A 25,601-nucleotide genomic window follows, 5' to 3' on the forward strand; every position below is an offset into this window, starting at 1 on the left:
ACACCTGATGATGTCACAGGGAGAGTCAAACACTCGGCTGCACCTGATGATGTCACAGCGTCAAACACTCGGCTCCACCTGATGATGTCACAGGGAGAGTCAAACACTCGGCTGCACCTGATGATGTCACAGGGAGAGTCAAACACTCGGCTACACCTGATGATGTCACAGGGAGAGTCAAACACTCGGCTCCACCTAATGATGTCACAGGGAGAGTCAAACACTCGGCTCCACCTGATGATGTCACAGGGAGAGTCAAACACTCGGCTACACCTGATGATGTCACAGGGAGAGTCAAACACTCGGCTCCACCTGATGATGTCACAGGGAGAGTCAAACACTCGGCTGCACCTGATGATGTCACAGCGTCAAACACTCGGCTCCACCTGATGATGTCACAGGGAGAGTCAAACACTCGGCTGCACCTGATGATGTCACAGGGAGAGTCAAACACTCGGCTACACCTGATGATGTCACAGGGAGAGTCAAACACTCGGCTGCACCTGATGATGTCACAGGGAGAGTCAAACACTCGGCTCCACCTGATGATGTCACAGGGAGAGTCAAACACTCGGCTCCACCTGATGATGTCACAGGGAGAGTCAAACACTCGGCTACACCTGATGATGTCACAGGGAGAGTCAAACACTCGGCTCCACCTGATGATGTCACAGGGAGAGTCAAACACTCAGCTCCACCTGATGATGTCACAGGGAGAGTCAAACACTCAGCTCCACCTGATGATGTCACAGGGAGAGTCAAACACTCGGCTCCACCTGATGATGTCACAGGGAGAGTCAAACACTCGGCTCCACCTGATGATGTCACAGGGAGAGTCAAACACTCGGCTGCACCTGATGATGTCACAGGGAGAGTCAAACACTCGGCTCCACCTGATGATGTCACAGGGAGAGTCAAACACTCGGCTGCACCTGATGATGTCACAGGGAGAGTCAAACACTCGGCTCCACCTGATGATGTCACAGCGTCAAACACTCGGCTCCACCTGATGATGTCACAGGGAGAGTCAAACACTCGGCTCCACCTGATGATGTCACAGGGAGAGTCAAACACTCGGCTCCACCTGATGATGTCACAGGGAGAGTCAAACACTCGGCTCCACCTGATGATGTCACAGGGAGAGTCAAACACTCGGCTGCACCTGATGATGTCACAGGGAGAGTCAAACACTCGGCTCCACCTGATGATGTCACAGGGAGAGTCAAACACTCGGCTCCACCTGATGATGTCACAGGGAGAGTCAAACACTCGGCTGCACCTGATGATGTCACAGGGAGAGTCAAACACTCGGCTGCACCTGATGATGTCACAGGGAGAGTCAAACACTCGGCTCCACCTGATGATGTCACAGGGAGCGTCAAACACTCGGTTACACCTGATGATGTCACAGGGAGAGTCAAACACTCGGCTCCACCTGATGATGTCACAGGGAGAGTCAAACACTCGGCTCCACCTGATGATGTCACAGGGAGAGTCAAACACTCAGCTCCACCTGATGATGTCACAGGGAGAGTCAAACACTCGGCTCCACCTGATGATGTCACAGCGTCAAACACTCGGCTGCACCTGATGATGTCACAGGGAGAGTCAAACACTCGGCTGCACCTGATGATGTCACAGGGAGAGTCAAACACTCGGCTGCACCTGATGATGTCACAGGGAGAGTCAAACACTCGGCTGCACCTGATGATGTCACAGGGAGAGTCAAACACTCGGCTCCACCTGATGATGTCACAGGGAGAGTCAAACACTCGGCTCCACCTGATGATGTCACAGGGAGAGTCAAACACTCGGCTGCACCTGATGATGTCACAGGGAGAGTCAAACACTCGGCTCCACCTGATGATGTCACAGGGAGAGTCAAACACTCGGCTCCACCTGATGATGTCACAGGGAGAGTCAAACACTCGGCTCCACCTGATGATGTCACAGGGAGAGTCAAACACTCAGCTCCACCTGATGATGTCACAGGGAGAGTCAAACACTCGGCTGCACCTGATGATGTCACAGGGAGAGTCAAACACTCGGCTCCACCTGATGATGTCACAGGGAGAGTCAAACACTCGGCTCCACCTGATGATGTCACAGGGAGAGTCAAACACTCGGCTGCACCTGATGATGTCACAGGGAGAGTCAAACACTCGGCTGCACCTGATGATGTCACAGGGAGAGTCAAACACTCGGCTGCACCTGATGATGTCACAGCGTCAAACACTCGGCTCCACCTGATGATGTCACAGGGAGAGTCAAACACTCGGCTGCACCTGATGATGTCACAGGGAGAGTCAAACACTCGGCTGCACCTGATGATGTCACAGGGAGAGTCAAACACTCGGCTGCACCTGATGATGTCACAGGGAGAGTCAAACACTCGGCTCCACCTGATGATGTCACAGCGTCAAACACTCGGCTCCACCTGATGATGTCACAGGGAGCGTCAAACACTCGGCTCCACCTGATGATGTCACAGGGAGAGTCAAACACTCGGCTACACCTGATGATGTCACAGCGTCAAACACTCGGCTCCACCTGATGATGTCACAGGGAGAGTCAAACACTCGGCTGCACCTGATGATGTCACAGGGAGAGTCAAACACTCGGCTACACCTGATGATGTCACAGGGAGCGTCAAACACTCGGCTCCACCTGATGATGTCACAGGGAGAGTCAAACACTCGGCTCCACCTGATGATGTCACAGGGAGAGTCAAACACTCGGCTGCACCTGATGATGTCACAGGGAGAGTCAAACACTCGGCTCCACCTGATGATGTCACAGGGAGAGTCAAACACTCGGCTCCACCTGATGATGTCACAGGGAGAGTCAAACACTCGGCTGCACCTGATGATGTCACAGGGAGAGTCAAACACTCGGCTCCACCTGATGATGTCACAGGGAGAGTCAAACACTCGGCTGCACCTGATGATGTCACAGGGAGAGTCAAACACTCAGCTCCACCTGATGATGTCACAGGGAGAGTCAAACACTCGGCTCCACCTGATGATGTCACAGCGTCAAACACTCGGCTGCACCTGATGATGTCACAGGGAGAGTCAAACACTCGGCTCCACCTGATGATGTCACAGGGAGAGTCAAACACTCGGCTCCACCTGATGATGTCACAGCGTCAAACACTCGGCTGCACCTGATGATGTCACAGGGAGAGTCAAACACTCGGCTGCACCTGATGATGTCACAGGGAGAGTCAAACACTCGGCTGCACCTGATGATGTCACAGGGAGAGTCAAACACTCGGCTGCACCTGATGATGTCACAGGGAGAGTCAAACACTCGGCTCCACCTAATGATGTCACAGGGAGAGTCAAACACTCGGCTCCACCTGATGATGTCACAGGGAGAGTCAAACACTCGGCTCCACCTAATGATGTCACAGGGAGAGTCAAACACTCGGCTCCACCTGATGATGTCACAGGGAGAGTCAAACACTCGGCTCCACCTGATGATGTCACAGCGTCAAACACTCGGCTCCACCTGATGATGTCACAGGGAGAGTCAAACACTCGGCTGCACCTGATGATGTCACAGGGAGAGTCAAACACTCGGCTCCACCTGATGATGTCACAGCGTCAAACACTCGGCTGCACCTGATGATGTCACAGGGAGAGTCAAACACTCGGCTCCACCTGATGATGTCACAGGGAGAGTCAAACACTCGGCTCCACCTGATGATGTCACAGGGAGAGTCAAACACTCGGCTGCACCTGATGATGTCACAGAGTCAAACACTCGGCTCCACCTGATGATGTCACAGGGAGAGTCAAACACTCGGCTCCACCTGATGATGTCACAGGGAGAGTCAAACACTCGGCTCCACCTGATGATGTCACAGGGAGAGTCAAACACTCGGCTGCACCTGATGATGTCACAGGGAGAGTCAAACACTCGGCTCCACCTGATGATGTCACAGCGTCAAACACTCGGCTCCACCTGATGATGTCACAGGGAGAGTCAAACACTCGGCTGCACCTGATGATGTCACAGCGTCAAACACTCGGCTGCACCTGATGATGTCACAGGGAGAGTCAAACACTCGGCTCCACCTGATGATGTCACAGGGAGCGTCAAACACTCGGCTGCACCTGATGATGTCACAGCGTCAAACACTCGGCTCCACCTGATGATGTCACAGGGAGAGTCAAACACTCGGCTCCACCTGATGATGTCACAGCGTCAAACACTCGGCTGCACCTGATGATGTCACAGGGAGAGTCAAACACTCGGCTCCACCTGATGATGTCACAGGGAGAGTCAAACACTCGGCTGCACCTGATGATGTCACAGGGAGAGTCAAACACTCGGCTGCACCTGATGATGTCACAGGGAGAGTCAAACACTCGGCTGCACCTGATGATGTCACAGGGAGAGTCAAACACTCGGCTCCACCTGATGATGTCACAGGGAGAGTCAAACACTCGGCTCCACCTGATGATGTCACAGGGAGAGTCAAACACTCGGCTGCACCTGATGATGTCACAGGGAGAGTCAAACACTCGGCTCCACCTGATGATGTCACAGGGAGAGTCAAACACTCGGCTCCACCTGATGATGTCACAGGGAGAGTCAAACACTCGGCTCCACCTGATGATGTCACAGGGAGAGTCAAACACTCGGCTCCACCTGATGATGTCACAGGGAGAGTCAAACACTCGGCTCCACCTGATGATGTCACAGGGAGAGTCAAACACTCGGCTGCACCTGATGATGTCACAGGGAGAGTCAAACACTCGGCTCCACCTGATGATGTCACAGGGAGAGTCAAACACTCGGCTGCACCTGATGATGTCACAGCGTCAAACACTCGGCTCCACCTGATGATGTCACAGGGAGAGTCAAACACTCTGCTCCACCTGATGATGTCACAGGGAGAGTCAAACACTCTGCTCCACCTGATGATGTCACATGGAGAGTCAAACACTCTGCTCCACCTGATGATGTCACAGGGAGAGTCAAACACTCGGTTACACCTGATGATGTCACAGGGAGCGTCAAACACTCGGCTCCACCTGATGATGTCACAGGGAGAGTCAAACACTCGGCTGCACCTGATGATGTCACAGGGAGAGTCAAACACTCGGCTCCACCTGATGATGTCACAGGGAGAGTTTTGGGTCACGGTGACAGAAAACAGCGTAAAGCAGTTTGATGGAGTTTCTTTATTAAACTTAAGAGGATACAAAGTGACAACACTGTTACACTAAAGGAACAACAGTCTGTTCTTGCCTGAGCTTAGACGAGTTGATGTGTACCTGTGTGGCCTCAGTCACACAGATGTTAGCATTAGCAAAGGTGTAGCTGCAAACGGGGGTGAAGTTAGAGGCGACCGAGCTCTTCCACGTTTCCCCTTTAAATACAGTCACATGATCCAGGTATTAACACAACATGAAACATGAGGATTTCCTCAGCGGATACAAAGGGGAACTATATTGTAACAACACCTGGAGTTATTGCGCCTTAAAGGGGCTAGAAGCAAGTTAGCCATGTTATACTCACTACTGCCACCTCAGGTCATGCGTGTAACTGCAGCTTCTATATTGAGCTCGTGCATGACGGCCCTGGGGGGAGCCCCGTTAGCCCCGTTAGCCCCGTTAGCTTGTCTTACAATCACCAACAGCTCATAAAATTAAAGGTTTAAAAGTCTAAATAAAGCCCACGTGTGAAGCTCAGTGTGAGATAATGTTTTCACAAGAGAAAACCGGAGCTTGATGCGAGCTAACTGAGCTAACTAGCTATGGTTTTCTCTCGGAGTGAATTGTAGATGTGAGTGACACACACACACACACACACACACACACACACACACACACACACAAACACACACACACACACACACACACACACACACACACACACACACACACACACACACACACACACACACACACACACAAAATTTCTGTGTGTGTAATAAAAAATTGGAAAGGGTTAAATTAAACAAACAGTGGGCTGATACAATTACTCTTAGAATACCCCCCTTTTCAGTTCACTTGTGGCCTTACAAACATAAACGAGGGCCTCTTCACTTGCCATGCACCTGGTGTTTTCGGAGTACTCACGGAGCCTGGAGCCGGGTCGGCTCAACCAGCAGCAGGACAGATCCAAACGATACTTAAAGAGTAACTAAACACCAAATCCACTTTTTTTTGCTGATAAACGGTCTAAATGGTTGTTGAATAGAGTTAGCTACATGTCCCAGTCAATATGTTGACATTTGGTGCAAACTTGTTCAAAATCTCACTTTAGTGTCTAAAACCGCAGGGTTAGCGCCCCCTACTGGTTTCACGCAGCAACTACATTTGATATTTTGTGGTTGGAGGAGAGTGTGTCCACGGCGTCCACAAAACGTCATCAGTTCTGCCTCTGTGCCTGTGTGGCCCCGCCCACACACGCCTCTGTGGCCCCGCCCACACACGCCTCCGCCTCCGTCACGTAGCAACCAGGACACGCGTCGCGCAGTCAAACCAGTAGATGGCGCCCCTGCGATGCTCACACTTCGGCTGAGGTGGTGTAGAGGAATAAATCCCTTAGAAAAGCTCCTGTGCGATGCTCTCTCTCTGTTCGCAGTCACTGACAGCGAGCGAGTAGATCTTTTTTTTTTTTTCGTAGGATAGTTGCTACTAGTGATGCGCGGGTTGCGGGTTCCACCGTCGTCTTTACAGCAGGTTTTTGGCGTAAATATACGTCGGATTTTCATAAAACAAGCAGCGTTTTGCAGCTTGTGATCCAGAGAACGCTTTTGTGGAGCTCATGTCTCTGTTTTCCACCGTGTGTGCGACTGTTTGTGACTTCGGTTAGGCCGACCTCTGCTCTTCCTCTCTCCCTCGGGCCCTGCGCTCTTCAGAGGGAGAGAGAGAGAGAGCGCGATGACACGCAGGTGCTGTTCATACGATCATATTTGTAACGCATAATATTTAATGGTTGCGGGTGCGGGACGGGGCGGGTTAGAACCTGCTCCAAATGTGGGACCCGCGGGTTGAAAAAAACCCTGACCCGCATCACTAGTTGCTACATTAAGCAATCACAAGTCATGAGATGCACCAACTCTCCTACGGAAAAATACAGCTTGCGCACAGTGGTGACAGCGGTAACAGCAGTCTGTCAGTCCTGTCAGATCGAGGGGCGTGGTCTGAGACTGTCAACAGAGCAGACCCCGCCCACACACTCACCCCCCTCGTCTCCCCCAAAGCCTCCGAGACCACCCCTTTCTCAGCAATTTTTGACTTCTGTTTGTGGGTGGGGAAAGGCTCTGCCACGCCCGTTTAGTTGCACTTTAAACTCCCGCAGTCGGGTCCAAAGAGGGCTTCTCATGGCCCACTGCGTATCAAGAAATCTATACATGGTCTTAAACAACTTTGACCCGTCTACGCTCTTCATGCAGACGGAGAAGAAAAAACTAGCATTAGCGTTAGCCGTGCTTAGCATGCTAAACCGCGCCACGGCCAGCGTCAAAATTCTACACACACACACTTTACGTCTGAGCATACACAAATAAAACAATAACTACAGCGTGTACTCACATCACAGGTAACAACACATCCACCTGAGCGTGTAGACCAATGGCCGCTGGCTGCCCTGCTTTTTGACCACAAACGTGGGGGCCGCCATTGCTCCGCCGTTGCTGCAGTACCTCCATATCGCCGCTAGGCCCCCATTGAAAAGCATTGGACTTTAGACACGTTAAAAACTACTTTAAAGCCTGGTTTCAATTGTTTCAACACTAGACTAGGCTGATCTTCCTCCTGAGATAACGCTGGGTTAATAACAATATATGAAACCAGGCTGGTTTTCGTAATATGATTTTTTGAAATCTCGTACTTAACGAGGCTCGGACTGTTAGCATTGGAGCAGCGCGAGCTACACGTCACGCAAGGGCGGAGTCTACGGTGAAAATCCCGCCCGTATGTCCTTTTTAGGAACATGCTTCGTCAGAGCTGGGGAGGGGGAGTCTGTAAATCCACCATGAATTGCCCCACGGCCGTGGTCAATCTGGTAAACGGGGAGGAGTGAGCATAAGACGTCCATTTTTTTTGACAGTCTATGGTGTAGACTCTGCCTCCACCTGGACAGAGATGTAGACTCTGCATCTGGACAGAGGCGTTTACCGGTTTCCTCACATCTGTTCAGGTCAGAGTGACTCCAGGGCCAGACTGTCTTCGCACTTGGGGTGTTAGGCCACGCCCACCCATGTCTGATTGGATGTTACAGGTACATCGTCCAATAAAAATAACAAATAAACCTTTCTTATGCAAATGAACTTTAAACAACATGAGGCTTATTTCTTTTTTAACTATTTATACATAAATGAATTTAATTATGTATTTAGGTCGATTTTTAAGCATTTTAATCAAATGTATTTACTATTTATACATTATTCATATTCATATTTATTAGTAGTTTTATCCAATGAACTTATGCACATTGTCAGCTTAGTCTAAAGTAGCATTTTTTAGACTGGGCTACATTAGCATTAGCTTTCTCCGGTGCTAATGCTACTACAGGCTCCTCCAGGCCCAAACACATCCAGCGCAGATTCAGCCTCTGAAATAAGTTTTCTTTTATTCCTGGTGTTTAGATAAAGAAACACTGAAGTGTCTGTGCTTTAGCTCCGGTTCCTGATGAAGCTGATCCTCCGGGACTTGTTTACATCTGAGGGCCGACAGAACATCTGCCCCGGGGGCTCAGCTACAGCGTCACTGTGGGGAAGCTCCTGATTGGCTCTCAGGCAGGGCTGGACGGGCCATCGGGAGATTCCCGGTGGGCCGACGTACTTTTGGGCCGGTTGGGCCAGTCAGATCGAGATAAGGCCCGGCCCACTATTAGCAGGAAAAGCCATTGGAGTAACTCCTCCAATAGAGGGATGTGACGCCCTCTGGTGGCCTTTACTGAGTCATGGTTCAGATAATCTGGTATAATGAGCAATGGGCCTCTGGGACATAACACTCATGCCCCTCACAGTGAGAACATAAGAGGAAATCGTTTATTGTAACTCCCTCCAGGACCCACAGAACCTCAGACCTCTATTTTTATACATTTTAGACAAATGTTTGCAAAGAAGTGCATGCTGGGAGTTGTCAGGTGACTCGTCGTCAGTGCAGTTTGTAAATCTTCTAGTTTCCATTGAAAGGATTTACAAAGTTTGGCCTTTTTGGTATTTCTATCCTCACTCCACACCTCCTGAACTCTGTGGTGAGTTCTACCGTTTCATCTTCATCCACAGTGGGATCATGTGGTTTTGAGAAGTTTATTTGTGTTGCAGTCGCGAGAGGAACTTCATTAATCGAACGCACATTTTAAGATTGTTTAGTTTTACAAAAGTTCCTTCAAGTTATAAATGAAGAGATGAAAGCGTTGAGTCTCTGAGGCGTGAGCTTGAATTCAGCAGAAACAAAATGCAACTTTTGTCCTCGATTCGTAATTTATACTGTTTTAGTTCAAGTTGCTCATCACCTCCACTATTGCATTGAATATGACTGTTTTTTTTTTGAGGGCCGGTCCTGACCCAAAAGTCCCGGGCCGCGCTGGAGGCGTCAGAAGCTTAACGTGTGAAAAGCTTCAAAACGCCGCGGGACCTCCTGACGTTCCCTGAGGCGCGTCCTCCAGTCCTAGTAACTGTATTTAAAGGGGAAACGTGGAAGAGCTCGGTCGCCTCTAACTTCACACCTTTGCTGGGAGAGGCTAATGCTAATGTGTGACTGAGACCACACGGGTACACATCAACTCGTCTAAGCTCAGGTAAGAACAGACCAGTCCTGCCGTGTGGACCTGAAGATCTGAGGAGGACACTTCCACGTGGTGTTCGTGGTCAAACCAGGTGAAATGTTTTGCACCAAAATCTAATGACATGTTACTGAGGGGGACCCGGAGAGTGACGTTATGGGGGTCACGGCCTGAGAAGTTTGGGGACTCCTGCTGTAACGCCGTGGACCGAGACCAGAGAAGAAGCTCACACTGAAGACCACAGAGTTTTATATTAAAATTTAATAAAACTTAAATGAGCCGTAATGCAGAGTCATGCAGAACAATCATTCACATGCTGTCGCCTCAAACACGCCCCCTTCACCCCGCCCCCTTCGCCCCGCCCCCTTCACCCCGCCCCCTTCACCCCGTCACCAAGGAGGACGCCGAGGAGCAGGTTCAGGAAGGACGGTGTGTTCAGGGACTTCAGAAGCAGAACTGAAGGCTTCGTTCAGAGCCAGATCCTTCAGTCCAGCACGGTCGTTGCCGCACTTTGTCATTCACAAACACCGACAGGTTTGGTATCCATGTGTAGCACGAGAGGCTGTGAGCCAAATATGGGCGTTTCCTTTGTGGGAGACGGCAGCGGCTAAAGACAAACACACTCAGGCGCCGACAAAGACGCTAAACTTTAGGGACGTTTTATTCCACTCTTCCAAATTTGATCTTTATTTTTCATGACTAACATTTCCCCCAGTTCACCCACTTTATTCACCATTTTGATCCTCGTCTTCCCCGAAGTTTCTCTTTATTTAGGCCACAATTTCTCCCAATTTTCCCCATTTAAAAAAAAATAATATGTATTTTCCCCGATTTTCCTCATTTTTTGTCCAATGTTTGTTTCACATTTTCCACTCACTTTATTCCACACTGATTCTTGCTCAATTTTTTCCCCCAAAAAAATATTTTTCACACCGTGTCTCCCATTTCCCCACATTTCCTGACGCTGCAGATGTTCCTCACATTCTTCTTCTGGTTCTGGTTCAGGCTGATCACAGAGGAGCCTGATGTTCTAGCCGTGCAGATGTTCCTCACATTCTTCTTCTGGTTCTGGGTCAGGCTGATCACAGAGGAGACCGACATCAACATGAGGAACACGAGTAAAGCAGCTTTTCTGAGTCACGATCCTCTTTTATTCTCCAGGAAGTGCCTCCAGCTTGTCTGTGCCTCCCTGGTCGCCTATTCATTCACAAATACTGACTGTTTGGCATCCACGTGTAGCAGGAAAGACGCTGGAACCCAAATATGGTCATTTCCTTTGTGGGAGACGGATGCTCAGCGCACGAGCCGACAAAGGCCTGACCTTTGACCTCTGCGCTTTAGTCGCTCCATCAGACTCTGAGCAAATGTTTGGAACTAATACGTCTCATTGTCTCCAGCTCGGCTTTACCCAAATCTAAAGAGCTTCTTGTCGTGTTTTCTCGCCTTCTTATCGTTGCTTTTGTGTCACTCTTTTTTGTGGCTTTTTTTCATCACTTTTCAGTTGTGTTTTTGCCGCCTTGTTAACCTATTACCGCCCGCCAAAACCAAATGCATTCTCTTTTTTTTTAATGGCACTTTTGTCACTTTTTGTTGGATTATTGTCACTTTTTTGTTGCTGTTTTGTCACATTTTTTGCTGATTTTTTGTCTTTTTTTTGTCTTTTTTTTGTCTTTTTTTTGCTGGATTTTTGTCATTTTTTCTGATTTTTTTGTCTTTTTTTTGCTGGATTTTTGTCTTTTTTTTGCTGGATTTTTGTCTTTTTTTTCTGGATTTTTGTCGATTTACATCCTCATTTTCTTCTCGTTTTTTGTGGCTATTTTGAAGAGGCTTTTAGATTTGGGTAAAGCCAAACCAGAGGGTAAAAGGTGAAACATTATTTAGATTTCTTTGGGGAAAACATCATCAGTTTCGTCCTTTATTTGTGAAACTGCAGCACTTTGTTCCTCAGGTCAGGTCAGCGTCTCAGCAGAACTTTCAATAAATATCTCCACGTTCTCACACCTGCAGCTCCGTCAGAGGCACAGGTCCGGGCGTCGCAGTAGGAGTACGTGGAGTTTGCAGTAGAAGTACGTGGAGTTCGCAGTAGAAGTACACGGCCGTGGGTTTGCAGTAGAAGTACGCGGTGCAGAGTACTGGTGACAGAGTTCATACTCAGCGCTGACGTCATCATCTGGCGTAGTTCCGGATGTAATCCTGAACTTTATTACGGAAGTCCTCCTGGAAACACACAGGGAGGGGGTCAGTCACAAAGAGGGGGGGGTCACAGAGGGGGAGGGTCGGTCACAGAGAGGGAGGGTCACAGAGAGGGAGGGTCAGTCAGAGAGAGGGGGGGTCACAGAGGGGGAGGGCCACAGAGAGGGGGGTCGGACACAGAGAGGGGGGTCGGACACAGAGAGGGAGGGTCGGTCACAGAGAGGGAGGGTTGGTCACAGAGAGGGAGGGTTGGTCACAGAGAGGGAGAGTCGGTCACATAGAGGGAGGGTCAGTCAGAGAGAGGGGGGGTCACAGAGGGGGAGGGACACAGAGAGGGGGGTCGGACACAGAGAGGGAGGGTCGGTCACAGAGAGGGAGAGTCACATAGAGGGAGAGTCGGTCACAGAGAGAGAGGGTCACAGAGAGGGAGGGTCACAGAGAGGGAGGGTCACAGAGAGGGAGAGTCACAGGGAGGGAGGGTCACAGAGAGGGAGGAGGGTCACAGAGAGGGAGGGTCACAGAGAGGGAGGGTCACAGAGAGAGAGGGTCACAGAGAGAGAGGGTCACAGAGAGGGAGGGTCACAGAGAGGGAGAGTCACAGGGAGGGAGGGTCACAGAGAGGGAGGAGGGTCACAGAGAGGGAGGGTCACAGAGAGGGAGGGTCACAGAGAGGGAGGGTCGGTCACAGAGAGGGAGAGTCGGTCACAGAGAGGGAGGGTCACAGAGAGGGAGGGTCGGTCACAGAGAGGGAGGGTCAGTCACAGAGAGGGAGAGTCACAGAGAGGGAGGGTCACAGAGAGGGAGAGTCACAGAGAGGGAGGGTCACAGAGAGGGAGGGTCACAGAGAGGGAGGGTCGGTCACAGAGAGGGAGGGGCGGTCACAGAGAGGGAGGGTCACAGAGAGGGAGGGTCACAGAGAGGGAGAGTCACAGAGAGGGAGGGTCACAGAGAGGGAGAGTCACAGAGAGGGAGGGTCACAGAGAGGGAGGGTCACAGAGAGGGAGGGTCACAGAGAGGGAGAGTCACAGAGAGGGAGAGTCACAGAGAGGGAGGGTCACAGAGAGGGAGGAGGGTCACAGAGAGGGAGGGTCACAGAGAGGGAGAGTCACAGAGAGGGAGGAGGGTCACAGAGAGGGAGAGTCACAGAGAGGGAGGGTCACAGAGAGGGAGAGTCACAGAGAGGGAGGAGGGTCACAGAGAGGGAGGAGGGTCACAGAGAGGGAGGGTCGGTCATAGAGAGGGAGGGTCGGTCATAGAGAGGGAGGGTCAATCACAGAGAGGGAGGGTCGGTCACAGAAAGGGGGAGGGTCGGTCACAGAGAGGGAGGGTCGGTCACAGAGAGGGAGGGTCGGTCAGAGAAAGGGAGGGTCGGTCACAGAGAGGGAGGGCCGGTCACAGAGAGGAGGGTCGGTCACAGAGAGGGAGGGTCGGTCACAGAGAGGGGGAGGGTCGATCACAGAGAGGGGGGTCGGTCACAGAGAGGGGGAGGGTCGATCACAGAGAGGGGGGTCGGTCACAGAGAGGAGGGTCGGTCACAGAGAGGGAGGGTCGGTCACAGAGAGGGAGGGTCCGTCACAGAGAGGGGGGGTCGGTCACAGAGAGTAAAGGTCAGTCACAGAGAGGGAGGGTTGGTCACAGAGAGTAAAGGTCAGTCACAGAGAGAGGGGGGGGGGGGGTCACAGAGAGGAGGGTCGGTCACAGAGAGGAGGGTCGGTCACAGAGAGTAAAGGTCAGTCACAGAGAGGAGGGTCGGTCACAGAGAGGAGGGTCGGTCACAGAGAGGAGGGTCGGTCACAGAGAGGGAGGGTCGGTCACAGAGAGTAAAGGTCAGTCACAGAGAGGGAGGGTTGGTCACAGAGAGTAAAGGTCAGTCACAGAGAGGGGGGGGGGTCACAGAGAGGAGGGTCGGTCACAGAGAGTAAAGGTCAGTCACAGAGAGGGGGGGGGGGTCACAGAGAGGAGGGTCGGTCACAGAGAGGAGGGTCGGTCACAGAGAGGGGGGGTTGGTCACAGAGAGGAGGGTCGGTCACAGAGAGGAGGGTCGGTCACAGAGAGGAGGGTCGGTCACAGAGAGTAAAGGTCAGTCACAGAGAGGGGGGGGGGTCACAGAGAGGGAAGGGGTCGGGGGGGTTGAACAGGAGTACCTTGTCTCTCAGATGATGTTCTGCTGCGTCGATGTTCAAAGGGTCGTCAAAATTGAGTAAATCCTACAAACACGAGCACAGACGTTAATATGAAACAGCTGAGTTCAGTTTAACTGAAGAGGAAGAGCTGAGAGTTTGTGAAGAGGAAGAGCTGAGAGTTTGTGAAGAGGAAGAGCTGAGAGTTTGTGAAGAGGAAGAGCTGAGAGTTTGTGAAGAGGAAGAGCTGAGAGTTTGTGAGTGAAGAGGAAGAGCTGAGAGTTTGTGAAGAGGAAGAGCTGAGAGTTTGTGAAGAGGAAGAGCTGAGAGTTTGTGAAGAGGAAGAGCTGAGAGTTTGTGAGTGAAGAGGAAGAGCTGAGAGTTTGTGAGTGAAGAGGAATATCTCACCGTGAATAAAGAGTTTAATCCCCAAACCACGTCCTGCAAAACAAAACACTGTTTAGCTGAAACAACAGGCTGTGGAGGAGGAACTGCAGTACCTTTAACGTCCTGGTGGGGGCCCAGCCCGTCCCGTCGATGGAGTGTTCTCTCAGGAGGCTGCGCACACAGAGGTTAACAGAGGCGCCTTAACCTCAGAAAGAGGCGTGTTTACCTCAGAAAGAGGCGTGTTTACCTCAGAGAGAGGCGGCCTTACCTCAGACAGATCTCTCCGCTCTCCGTGATGTTCGGGTGCCATATTCTGGTCAGACATCGCACTTTCGGAGGCTGAGAGGAAACAGAAACAAACTTAAAACTCCTCATGACCCTCGGCCTCCGAGCCCTGAGCAGGAATGTGTGTTTCATCAGTTCTACAGCACGGTGGCACAGTGGTTAGAGCTCGTGCTTCACAGCAGGTCCCACAAATGTAGCATCCCCAGGGGGATGCACCGATCCGATCCGGGTATCGGAGCCGATACTGGAAAAAATGCAATGTCAGTATCGATCCCAAATCCTGATCCTGAACCGATACCGCTTTTGGCTCCCACCGTTTTAAAAACACAACTTTCACAAACGGACCTTTGATCAGTCAAAGCTGGGACAGAAACTACCATCGGACCGAAAGTAATTAGTTTTAGTTCATGAAACGCTGTTAAAGAAGAACTGACATGTTTGTAATGATCACATTACGTACGTGAGATGTTTATATTATATTATATATTGTTTCTACCTGATATTTAATGCAAAAAAGGATTGGATCCTTGTGTCATGTTTTTCATTAGTTAATTAATAGATTTACTGTAATTGATAATTGATCTGTAATGTAATGATTTTTAGGACAGTCTCCCGTATCAGTTAATATCGAACGATACTCAAACCCCCAGGATCAGTGCATGCATTTGCTTTATATTTAAAATAAACAGAAGATTTCATTATTGGTGTAAAGATATAGTTTATCAGTTCTATAGTAAAAACATTGTATCGCAGTAAAACTAATAAAAGTGCAAGAGTTCTGTTCGAGTCTCACTCACCACCATGTTGTAGGCGTCAGGGACGTCGATCTCGAACTGAAACCGTCCGCTTTGGTAATATCCCTCGTCTGCAGCAAACACAACATTAAACACAGCGTTAAACACGGCGTTAAACACAGCGTTAAACACAGCGTTAAACACGGCGTTAAACACAGCGTTAAACAGGGCGTTAAACAGGGCGTTAAACACGGCGTTAAACACAGCGTTAAACACAGCGTTAAACACAGCGTTAAACACGGCGTTAAACAGGGCGTTAAACAGGGCGTTAAAACACAGCGTTAAACACAGCGTTAAACACAGCGTTAAACACATTAAACACAGCGTTAAACACGGCTTTAAACACGGCGTTAAACACGGCGTTAAACACGGCGTTAAACACGGCGTTAAACACGGCGTTAAACACAGCGTTAAAACACGGCGTTAAAACACAGCGTTAAACACAGCGTTAAACACAGCGTTAAAACACGGCGTTAAAACACAGCGTTAAACACAGCGTTAAACACAGCGTTTAACACGGCGTTAAAACACAGTGTTAAAAACAGCGTTAAACACAGCGTTAAACACAGCGTTAAAACACAGCATTAAACACAGCGTTAAAACACAGCATTAAACAAAGCGTTAAAACACAGCATTAAACACAGCGTTAAAACACAGCGTTAAACACAGCGTTAAACACAGCGTTTAAACACAGCGTTAAACACAGCGTTAAACACAGCGTTAAACACAGCGTTAAACACAGCGTTAAACACAGCGTTAAACACAGCGTTAAAACACAGCGTTAAACACGGCGTTAAACACTGCGTTAAAACACAGCGTTAAAACACAGCGTTAAACACAGCGTTAAACACAGCGTTAAACACAGCGTTTAAACACAGCGTTAAACACAGCGTTAAACACAGCGTTAAAACACAGCGTTAAACACGGCGTTAAACACAGCGTTAAAACACAGCGTTAAAACACAGCGTTAAACACTGCGTTAAAACACTGCGTTAAAACACAGCGTTAAAACACAGCGTTAAAACACAGCGTTAAAACACAGCGTTAAAACACAGCGTTAAACACTGCGTTAAAACACTGCGTTAAAACACAGCGTTAAAACACAGCGTTAAACACGGCGTTAAAACACAGCGTTAAACACTGCGTTAAACACTGCGTAAAAAACAGCGTTAAACACTGCGTTAAAACACAGCGTTAAACACAGCATTAAAACACGGCGTTAAACACGGCGTTAAAACACCGTTAAAACACAGCTTTAAACACAGCGTTAAACACAGCATTAAAACACGGCGTTAAACACGGCGTTAAAACACACCGTTAAAACACAGCATTAAAACACAGCGTTAAAACACAGCGTTAAAACACGGCGTTAAAACACAGCCTTAAACACAGCATTAAAACACAGCGTTAAACACAGCGTTAAAACACAGCATTAAACACAGCATTAAAACACAGCGTTAAAACACAGCATTAAAACACAGCATTAAAACACAGCGTTAAAACACAGCATTAAAACACAGCGTTAAACACAGCATTAAAACACGGCGTTAAAACACAGCATTAAAACACAGCGTTAAACACAGCGTTAAACACTGCGTTAAAACACAGCGTTAAACACGGCGTTAAAACACCGTTAAAACACCGTTAAAACACAGCGTTAAAACACAGCTTTAAACACAGCTTTAAACACAGCGTTAAAACACAGCGTTAAAACACGGCGTTAAACACGGCGTTAAACACAGCATTAAACACAGCGTTAAATACTGCGTTAAAACACAGCGTTAAAACACAGCTTTAAACACAGCTTTAAACACAGCGTTAAAACACAGCGTTAAAACACGGCGTTAAACACGGCGTTAAACACAGCATTAAACACAGCGTTAAACACTGCGTTAAAACACAGCGTTAAACACAGCTTTAAACACAGCGTTAAAACACAGCGTTAAACACAGCGTTAAACACAGCATTAAAACACAGCGTTAAAACTAGTGATGCACGATAATGCCAATTTGAACCGATAACCGATAACCGATAATTCCGCATGTCCCGATACCGATAACCGATAATGACACCGATAATTATGTATATATATTTGCACTTTATTTTGTGACAAGAACTCGCTGTAACAGTTCACAGTTCTCCCCAAAATGTATTAACTCTACCAAGCAATATACAAGTGTATAAATATAAATCAAATAATGAGTTTTACTTTGGGTTTGGGTCTCCACCTTTTTCTAAAGCTCTGTTTTTTTTACAGTTCCATCATGAGCAGGTCTGACTCTGTTCATCTGTGTCACATCTTATTTAAAAAAAAAATAATAATAATAATAATATTACTACTACTGCTTAATTCCTAGTATTTTTCTTTTTGTTGACATCATACTAATGAATTCTTATTTACAATGCTGGAATATAATCCTGCATTGGGCTCATTTATGCATTTGTGCCTCGTGTGGTAAAAAAAAAAAAAAAACCCATAGCTGCGTGGCTCATTTCATCAATGTAAAACTCCTCTCGTTCATAGCGCTTTAATCGCGGGGCTATCGTGTTTATTTGATCAGAAATGCTAAGATAATACATGGGTGTTCAGGCCCGCTGAATGCTCACTTACGTGAGCGGGTCCGCGGTTCGCATTTCCTCGTCTTTTTCTCATTTTGTTGCGGTGCTAATGTTGAAGTTACTTCGATGTAAAAAGTCGAAAAACTCTTCCTTCACGGAGAGCGCCTGACAGCGCTGTTTCGCTGGAATACTCGTCGCATTTTTCTGCTAAAACCGTGCACAAGTCGGCCGTGGAGAGCGTGTATCTGCTGCTGTAAATGTGCTGTCCTGAGTCTGCAGCAGCTCCGGGCTGCAGGACGGGCGGGGCGGCGCCGCCGAGAGAAAGGCAGCGAGCTGGAACCGCAGATTCAATGTAATTTGAGCTTATAATTATCGGGCCTAATTATCGGCCTAATTTTTTTTTATCGGCTTTATCGGGGATGGCGCCAAAATGCCGATAAATGCCGATAATTATCGGCGGCCGATATTATCGTGCATCCCTAGTTAAAACACGGCGTTAAACACAGCGTTAAAACACAGCGTTAAAACAGAGCGTTAAACACGGCGTTAAAACACCGTTAAAACATAGCGTTAAACACAGCGTTAAACACAGCGTTAAAACACGGCGTTAAACACGGCGTTAAACACGGCGTTAAACACGGCGTTAAACACGGCGTTAAACACGGCGTTAAACACGGCGTTAAAACACCGTTAAAACATAGCGTTAAACACGGCGTTAAAACACAGCGTTAAAACACGGCGTTAAACACGGCGTTAAACACGGCGTTAAACACGGCGTTAAAACACAGCGTTAAACACAGCATTAAAACACAGCGTTAAACACAGCGTTAAAACACAGCGTTAAACACAGCGTTAAACACGGCGTTAAAACACAGCGTTAAAACACGGCGTTAAACACAGCGTTAAAACACAGCGTTAAAACACGGCGTTAAACACGGCGTTAAAACATAGCGTTAAACACAGCGTTAAACACAGCGTTAAACACAGCATTAAAACACAGCGTTAAACACAGCGTTAAAACACAGCGTTAAAACACAGCATTAAAACACGGCGTTAAATACAGCGTTAAACACAGCATTAAAACACGGCGTTAAACACAGCGTTAAAACACAGCGTTAAACACGGCGTTAAAACACCGTTAAAACACAGCGTTAAAACACAGCTTTAAACACAGCTTTAAACACAGCGTTAAACACGGCGTTAAACACAGCGTTAAACACAGCGTTAAACACAGCTTTAAACACAGCGTTAAAACACGGCGTTAAAACACAGCGTTAAAACACAGCGTTAAACACAGCATTAAACACAGCGTTAAATACTGCGTTAAAACACAGCGTTAAATACTGAGTTAAAACACAGCGTTAAACCACAACGTTAAACACAGCATTAAACACAGCGTTAAAACACAGCGTTAAAACACGGCGTTAAACACGGCGTTAAACACAGCGTTAAACACTGCGTTAAAACACAGCGTTAAACACAGCTTTAAACACAGCGTTAAAACACGGCGTTAAAACACAGCGTTAAAACACAGCGTTAAACACAGCATTAAACACAGCGTTAAAACACAGCGTTAAAACACAGCGTTAAAACACGGCGTTAAACACAGCGTTAAACACTGCGTTAAAACACAGCGTTAAACACAGCATTAAACACAGCGTTAAAACACAGCGTTAAAACACGGCGTTAAACACGGCGTTAAACACGGCGTTAAACACAGCGTTAAACACAGCTTTAAACACAGCGTTAAAACACAGCGTTAAAACACAGCGTTAAAACACAGCGTTAAAACACAGCGTTAAACACAGCATTAAACACAGCGTTAAATACTGCGTTAAAACACAGCGTTAAATACTGAGTTAAAACACAGCGTTAAACCACAACGTTAAACACAGCATTAAACACAGCGTTAAAACACAGCGTTAAAACACGGCGTTAAACACGGCGTTAAACACAGCGTTAAACACTGCGTTAAAACACAGCGTTAAACAAAGCTTTAAACACAGCGTTAAAACACGGCGTTAAAACACAGCGTTAAAACACAGCGTTAAACACAGCATTAAACACAGCGTTAAAACACAGCGTTAAAACACAGCGTTAAAACACGGCGTTAAACACAGCGTTAAACACTGCGTTAAAACACAGCGTTAAACACAGCATTAAACACAGCGTTAAAACACAGCGTTAAAACACGGCGTTAAACACGGCGTTAAACACAGCGTTAAACATAACGTTAAACACAGCGTTAAACACAGCGTTAAAACACAGCTTTAAACACAGCGTTAAAACACAGCGTTAAAACACAGCGTTAAAACACAGCGTTAAAACACAGCGTTAAACACAGCGTTAAAACACAGCGTTTAAACACAGCGTTTAAACACAGCGTTAAACATAGCGTTAAACACAGCGTTAAAACACAGCGTTAAAACACAGCGTTAAACACAGCGTTAAACACTGCGTTAAAACACAGCGTTAAATACTGCGTTAAAACACAGCGTTAAACCACAACGTTAAACACAGCATTAAACACAGCGTTAAAACACAGCGTTAAAACACGGCGTTAAACACGGCGTTAAACACAGCGTTAAACACTGCGTTAAAACACAGCGTTAAACACAGCTTTAAACACAGCGTTAAAACACGGCGTTAAAACACAGCGTTAAAACACAGCGTTAAACACAGCATTAAACACAGCGTTAAAACACAGCGTTAAAACACAGCGTTAAAACACGGCGTTAAACACAGCGTTAAACACTGCGTTAAAACACAGCGTTAAACACAGCATTAAACACAGCGTTAAAACACAGCGTTAAAACACGGCGTTAAACACGGCGTTAAACACGGCGTTAAACACGGCGTTAAACACGGCGTTAAACACGGCGTTAAACATAACGTTAAACACAGCGTTAAACACAGCGTTAAAACACAGCTTTAAACACAGCGTTAAAACACAGCGTTAAAACACAGCGTTAAAACACAGCGTTAAAACACAGCGTTAAAACACAGCGTTAAACACAGCGTTAAAACACAGCGTTTAAACACAGCGTTTAAACACAGCGTTAAACATAGCGTTAAACACAGCGTTAAAACACAGCGTTAAAACACAGCGTTAAACACAGCGTTAAACACTGCGTTAAAGCACAGCGTTAAAACACAGCGTTAAAACACAGCGTTAAAACACAGCGTTAAACACTGCGTTAAACACAGCGTTAAACACTGCGTTAAAACACAGCGTTAAAACACAGCGTTAAAACACAGCGTTAAAACACAGCGTTAAACACTGCGTTAAAACACAGCGTTAAAACACAGCGTTAAAACACAGCTTTAAACACAGCTTTAAACACAGCTTTAAACACAGCGTTAAAACACAGCGTTAAAACACAGCGTTAAAACACAGCGTTAAACACAGCGTTAAAACACAGCGTTAAAACACAGCGTTAAACACAGCTTTAAACACAGCGTTAAAACACAGCATTAAAACACTGCGTTAAAACACAGCGTTAAAACACAGCGTTAAACACAGCGTTAAAACACGGCGTTAAAACACAGCGTTAAAACACAGCGTTAAACACAGCTTTAAACACAGCGTTAAAACACTGCGTTAAAACACAGCGTTAAAACACGGCGTTAAACACAGCGTTAAAGCACAGCGTTAAAACACAGCGTTAAAACACAGCGTTAAACACTGCGTTAAACACAGCGTTAAACACTGCGTTAAAACACAGCGTTAAAACAGCGTTAAAACACAGCGTTAAAACACAGCGTTAAAACACAGCGTTAAACACTGCGTTAAAACACAGCGTTAAAACACAGCGTTAAAACACAGCTTTAAACACAGCTTTAAACACAGCTTTAAACACAGCATTAAAACACAGCGTTAAAACACAGCGTTAAAACACAGCGTTAAACACAGCGTTAAACACAGCGTTAAACACAGCTTTAAACACAGCTTTAAACACAGCATTAAAACACAGCGTTAAAACACAGCGTTAAACACAGCGTTAAACTAAGGGTTAAACACAGCGTTAAACACAGCGTTAAACACAGCGTTAAACACGGCGTTAAAACACGGCGTTAAACACAGCGTTAAACACAGCGTTATAAACCACTGAATCATGCACAGACTTTAGCTTGAAATCAAGAAAAAACAGAATTACCGGGGGAAACAGCGAGCTGAAAGTGATGAAGTTTGTCCTCATCGGGAAAATTGGCTTTACACGTACCTACGACCAGAGAGAGGGGAGGGGGAGGAGAGGGGGAGGAGAGGGGGAGGAGAGGGGAGAGGGTGATGACAGCTGAAGTGGTGCTTGAGGATATAGGATCTGATGTTGGACTCACTGGGGAGGTTGGCTTCTAGGTCTGCGACTTCTGTGGAGACACGAAGGAAAGGGTTAAACTCCACAGTAATCACAAAACAATCTGAAAACCCCAGATCCTGATCTGAGTTCTGTGAGCCCGTCAGAGGCTGAGCGACTTTAGCAGCCGCCTGTGGTTAAAACTATCTCTCTTCACTGTTCCCATTCATTCTCAAAGGTAAGCCCTGACAGTATGGATGCAGTACCTATTTTGGCCACCAGCGTCACATTGGGGCGCTGTTTCGCTCCCGTAAAGTGAAGGAAATACTGTTGTTGCTTGATGTTTATCACAGAGCGTCGTAGCATCGACTTTCCCAGTTTTCCAACGACTGCAAGGGTCGTTGACCTCAGCAAAGTGTTAAAGATGGACTTGATGCTGAACTAACACTTTGAAAATGATTTTCTTTGAGCTAACAGATGACTGAGGTAAAGTCCCTGTAGGTGCTGCAGATACAGGCGTCGCCCTGACACTGATCAGCACCAAGTAAAACTACAGTAAAACTACAAAGTTTAGTAGCACTGAAGTAACATCTGTGAGACTTTCGTGTCTCAGACTCAGAGGTTACCGAGTCTTCCCTGATGACGTACGAGCTGCAGCTCACACGTTAATAACTCAGAACGTCTCTCACTGGGCTCTTACAGAGGTTCACATTTTGCACTAAATTGCTGCAATTGTTGATTTGTGTTAACATTTGTGTTAATCGTCCCACAGGCACATTTTCCTTTTGTCCTCAGAGACACAAAGTTTGGGCTCCCCTGTTCTGGATCCTGCGGCTCGGGGGGAGTTTCCTGTTTGCAGTAGTATTTGCAGTAGTATTTGCAGTAGTGTTTGCAGTAGTGTTTGCAGTAGTGTTTGCAGTAGTATTTGCTATAGTGTTTGCAGTAGTATTTGCAGTAGTATTTGCAGTAGTACCTTTGGTCAGGAGCCTGTCCCGGATAGAGACTCTGTGGCTGCTCTCGTTGCTGTGTTTCCCGCCGTTGTCCCTCTTCAGTTTACTCGCCAACGTCAACATCATGAACTGCACACATTTACAACAGCTTTACTACAATCCTACAATCCTACAATCCTACAATCCTACAATACTACAATCCTACAATACTACAGTACTACAATACTACAGTACTACAGCACTACAATACTACAATACTACAGTACTACAATACTACAATCCTACAATCCTACAATACTACAATACTACAATCCTACAATACTACAATACTACAATACTACAGTACTACAATACTACAGTACTACAGCACTACAATACTACAATACTACAGTACTACAATACTACAGTGCTACAATACTACAATACTACAGTGCTACAATACTACAATACTACAGTGCTACAATACTACAGTACTACAGTACTACAATACTACAATACTACAATACTACAGCTCTTATCCTAACTTTATAATAAAGACGTCAGAAACACAACAGAACCTCCTCTACTGCCTCATAAAGACCCAGGTGAAACAAAGAGGAGGAAAAGCTTCATGATGATCAGCCCAGGCTTCAGTAAATCATGACCTGGGACAGAAGGTCCTGACACTCTGACCACAGCCGGGACCACCCTCAGGACCACAGTCAGGACCACCCTCAGGACCACCCTCAGGACCACAGTCAGGACCACCCTCAGGACCACCCTCAGGACCACAGTCAGGACCACCCTCAGGACCACCCTCAGGACCACAGTCAGGACCACAGTCAGGACCACCCTCAGGACCACAGTCAGGACCACCCTCAGGACCACCCTCACTGCATCACAGCCCGTGACTCAGGCCCAGAGGAGCAGATAAATAATGACGGAAGGACAGTTTGTTCCGCAGCTGCTGACCCTCCCGCGTCATCACCGGGAGAACACGGACTCAGCTTTGGCAGAGGAACCGGGACTGATCCGGTGACATGTCAGTCCCGGAGAAACCGACACCCGCTCCAGAAATAAACCCAACAGCAGAGACCCTGACCCCCCCGTCCGAGGCTTCACACAGCGGGGGGGTTACAGGCATTAATGTGTTTGTTTGGTGAATATCAGCTGTGACAGTCTGCAGAACCACCACACCCGCCACCGGCTCCTCTGCACCGGGACACAACCACAACCACAACCCCCCCCCACGAACACTGAATAAAGTCCCGGGGTGAGGGTGACCAGGGTGACCGGGGTGACCGGGCTCCGGGGCGAGCGGAGCCGCGGTTCGGAGCACATTTGTGGGGATATTAAAGCTACAGTCGTGGCTGTTGCGGAGGGCGGTACCTGCTGGTCCAGAGCCGCAGACCTCACACCATTCCCGGGCAGCAGCTCCGGGCCTCCCCCGCAGGAAAACGCGCGGAAATCGGCCTCGAATCCGGGGGGGGGAATGTGGAGGAACACCCCGAGAAACCAGCGCCCTGCTAACTCCAGCTAACTCCGGCTAACCCCGGCTAACTGTAGCGGCGGAAGCGCGACGGCGGCGGCGGACCGGGCGGAAACAACGCGGAGGAGAAAGGTTCCTAGTTATGTTCGGTCCGACCAGGAAAAAACCTCTTACCCCCCGCCTTAACCGAGCACGTTGTCTCCAGTTCAGCTTTACCCAAATCTAAACGCTTCTCCACTGGAGCTTACAGCCTCATTTGAAAGCTAAGGCCCACAAAATGATCTAACATTTATCGTCACGTTGTTGTCGTGTTGCCGTCACTTTTTTGCCGCTATTTTGACGCTTTTTTCAAGAAGCTCTTAGATTTGGGTAAAGTCCACCTGGAGGAAACATGCGTAAGCCTCGGTAAGAGATTAAACATCACAAACAAACAGCAAAGTCACAAATCCACATTGTTTATTCAACTTTTAATTGACAAAAAAACTGACAACAAAAGGACAAATGTGACAAAAAGTGACAAAAAATTTACTATTTGACAACAAAAATTCAAAAAAGTTACAAAATGAGTTGAAACCCCCCCCTCAAAAAAAATGATGGAAAAGAATCTGATGACGTGATGAAAAAGATCCATTTAGTTTTGTAGGTCTTAGCTTTCAAATGAGGTGTTACACTGGCCTACAGGATTTGGGTAAAGCTGAACTGGAGAAAATGCTCTCGGTTCAGGCGGGAGTTATCTTTTGTTCCGTCACTAGAGGGCGCCACTCTGCCGTGCTAGTGACGGACGCAAACACACG

General features: G+C 47.6%; 1 protein-coding gene across 1 annotated transcript; it reads right to left on the reverse strand.

Annotated features, from left to right (window-relative positions):
* Positions 1 to 11,877: 11,877 nt before the first annotated feature.
* On the reverse strand, positions 11,878 to 24,901 carry ube2f (ubiquitin-conjugating enzyme E2F (putative)). Its single transcript, XM_079563103.1, has 10 exons — positions 24,708 to 24,901; positions 23,363 to 23,468; positions 22,433 to 22,462; positions 22,252 to 22,317; positions 15,539 to 15,606; positions 14,725 to 14,795; positions 14,570 to 14,627; positions 14,478 to 14,510; positions 14,094 to 14,156; positions 11,878 to 11,973 (listed from the first exon to the last, which is right to left on the reverse strand). The coding sequence occupies exons 2-10, from the start codon at positions 23,463 to 23,465 to the stop codon at positions 11,923 to 11,925; spliced, it is 543 nt and encodes a 180-aa protein (XP_079419229.1). The 5' UTR covers positions 23,466 to 23,468; positions 24,708 to 24,901; the 3' UTR covers positions 11,878 to 11,922.
* Between the last annotated feature and the right edge of the window lie 700 nt (positions 24,902 to 25,601).

Source organism: Gobius niger (genome assembly GCF_951799975.1).
Source record: "Gobius niger genome assembly, chromosome: 9".
NCBI lineage: Eukaryota > Metazoa > Chordata > Actinopteri > Gobiiformes > Gobiidae > Gobius > Gobius niger.

Excerpts from the sequence above, each read along its gene's own strand:
- ube2f (XM_079563103.1), bottom strand. The coding sequence starts at position 23,465 with ATGATGTTGACGTTGGCGAGTAAACTGAAGAGGGACAACGGCGGGAAA. Across the intron at positions 22,318-22,432 it reads CCTAGAAGCCAACCTCCCCA|GTACGTGTAAAGCCAATTTT; the intron begins GTGAGTCCAACA and ends CTCTGGTCGTAG. Across the intron at positions 11,974-14,093 it reads AACATCATCTGAGAGACAAG|GAGGACTTCCGTAATAAAGT; the intron begins GTACTCCTGTTC and ends GTGTGTTTCCAG.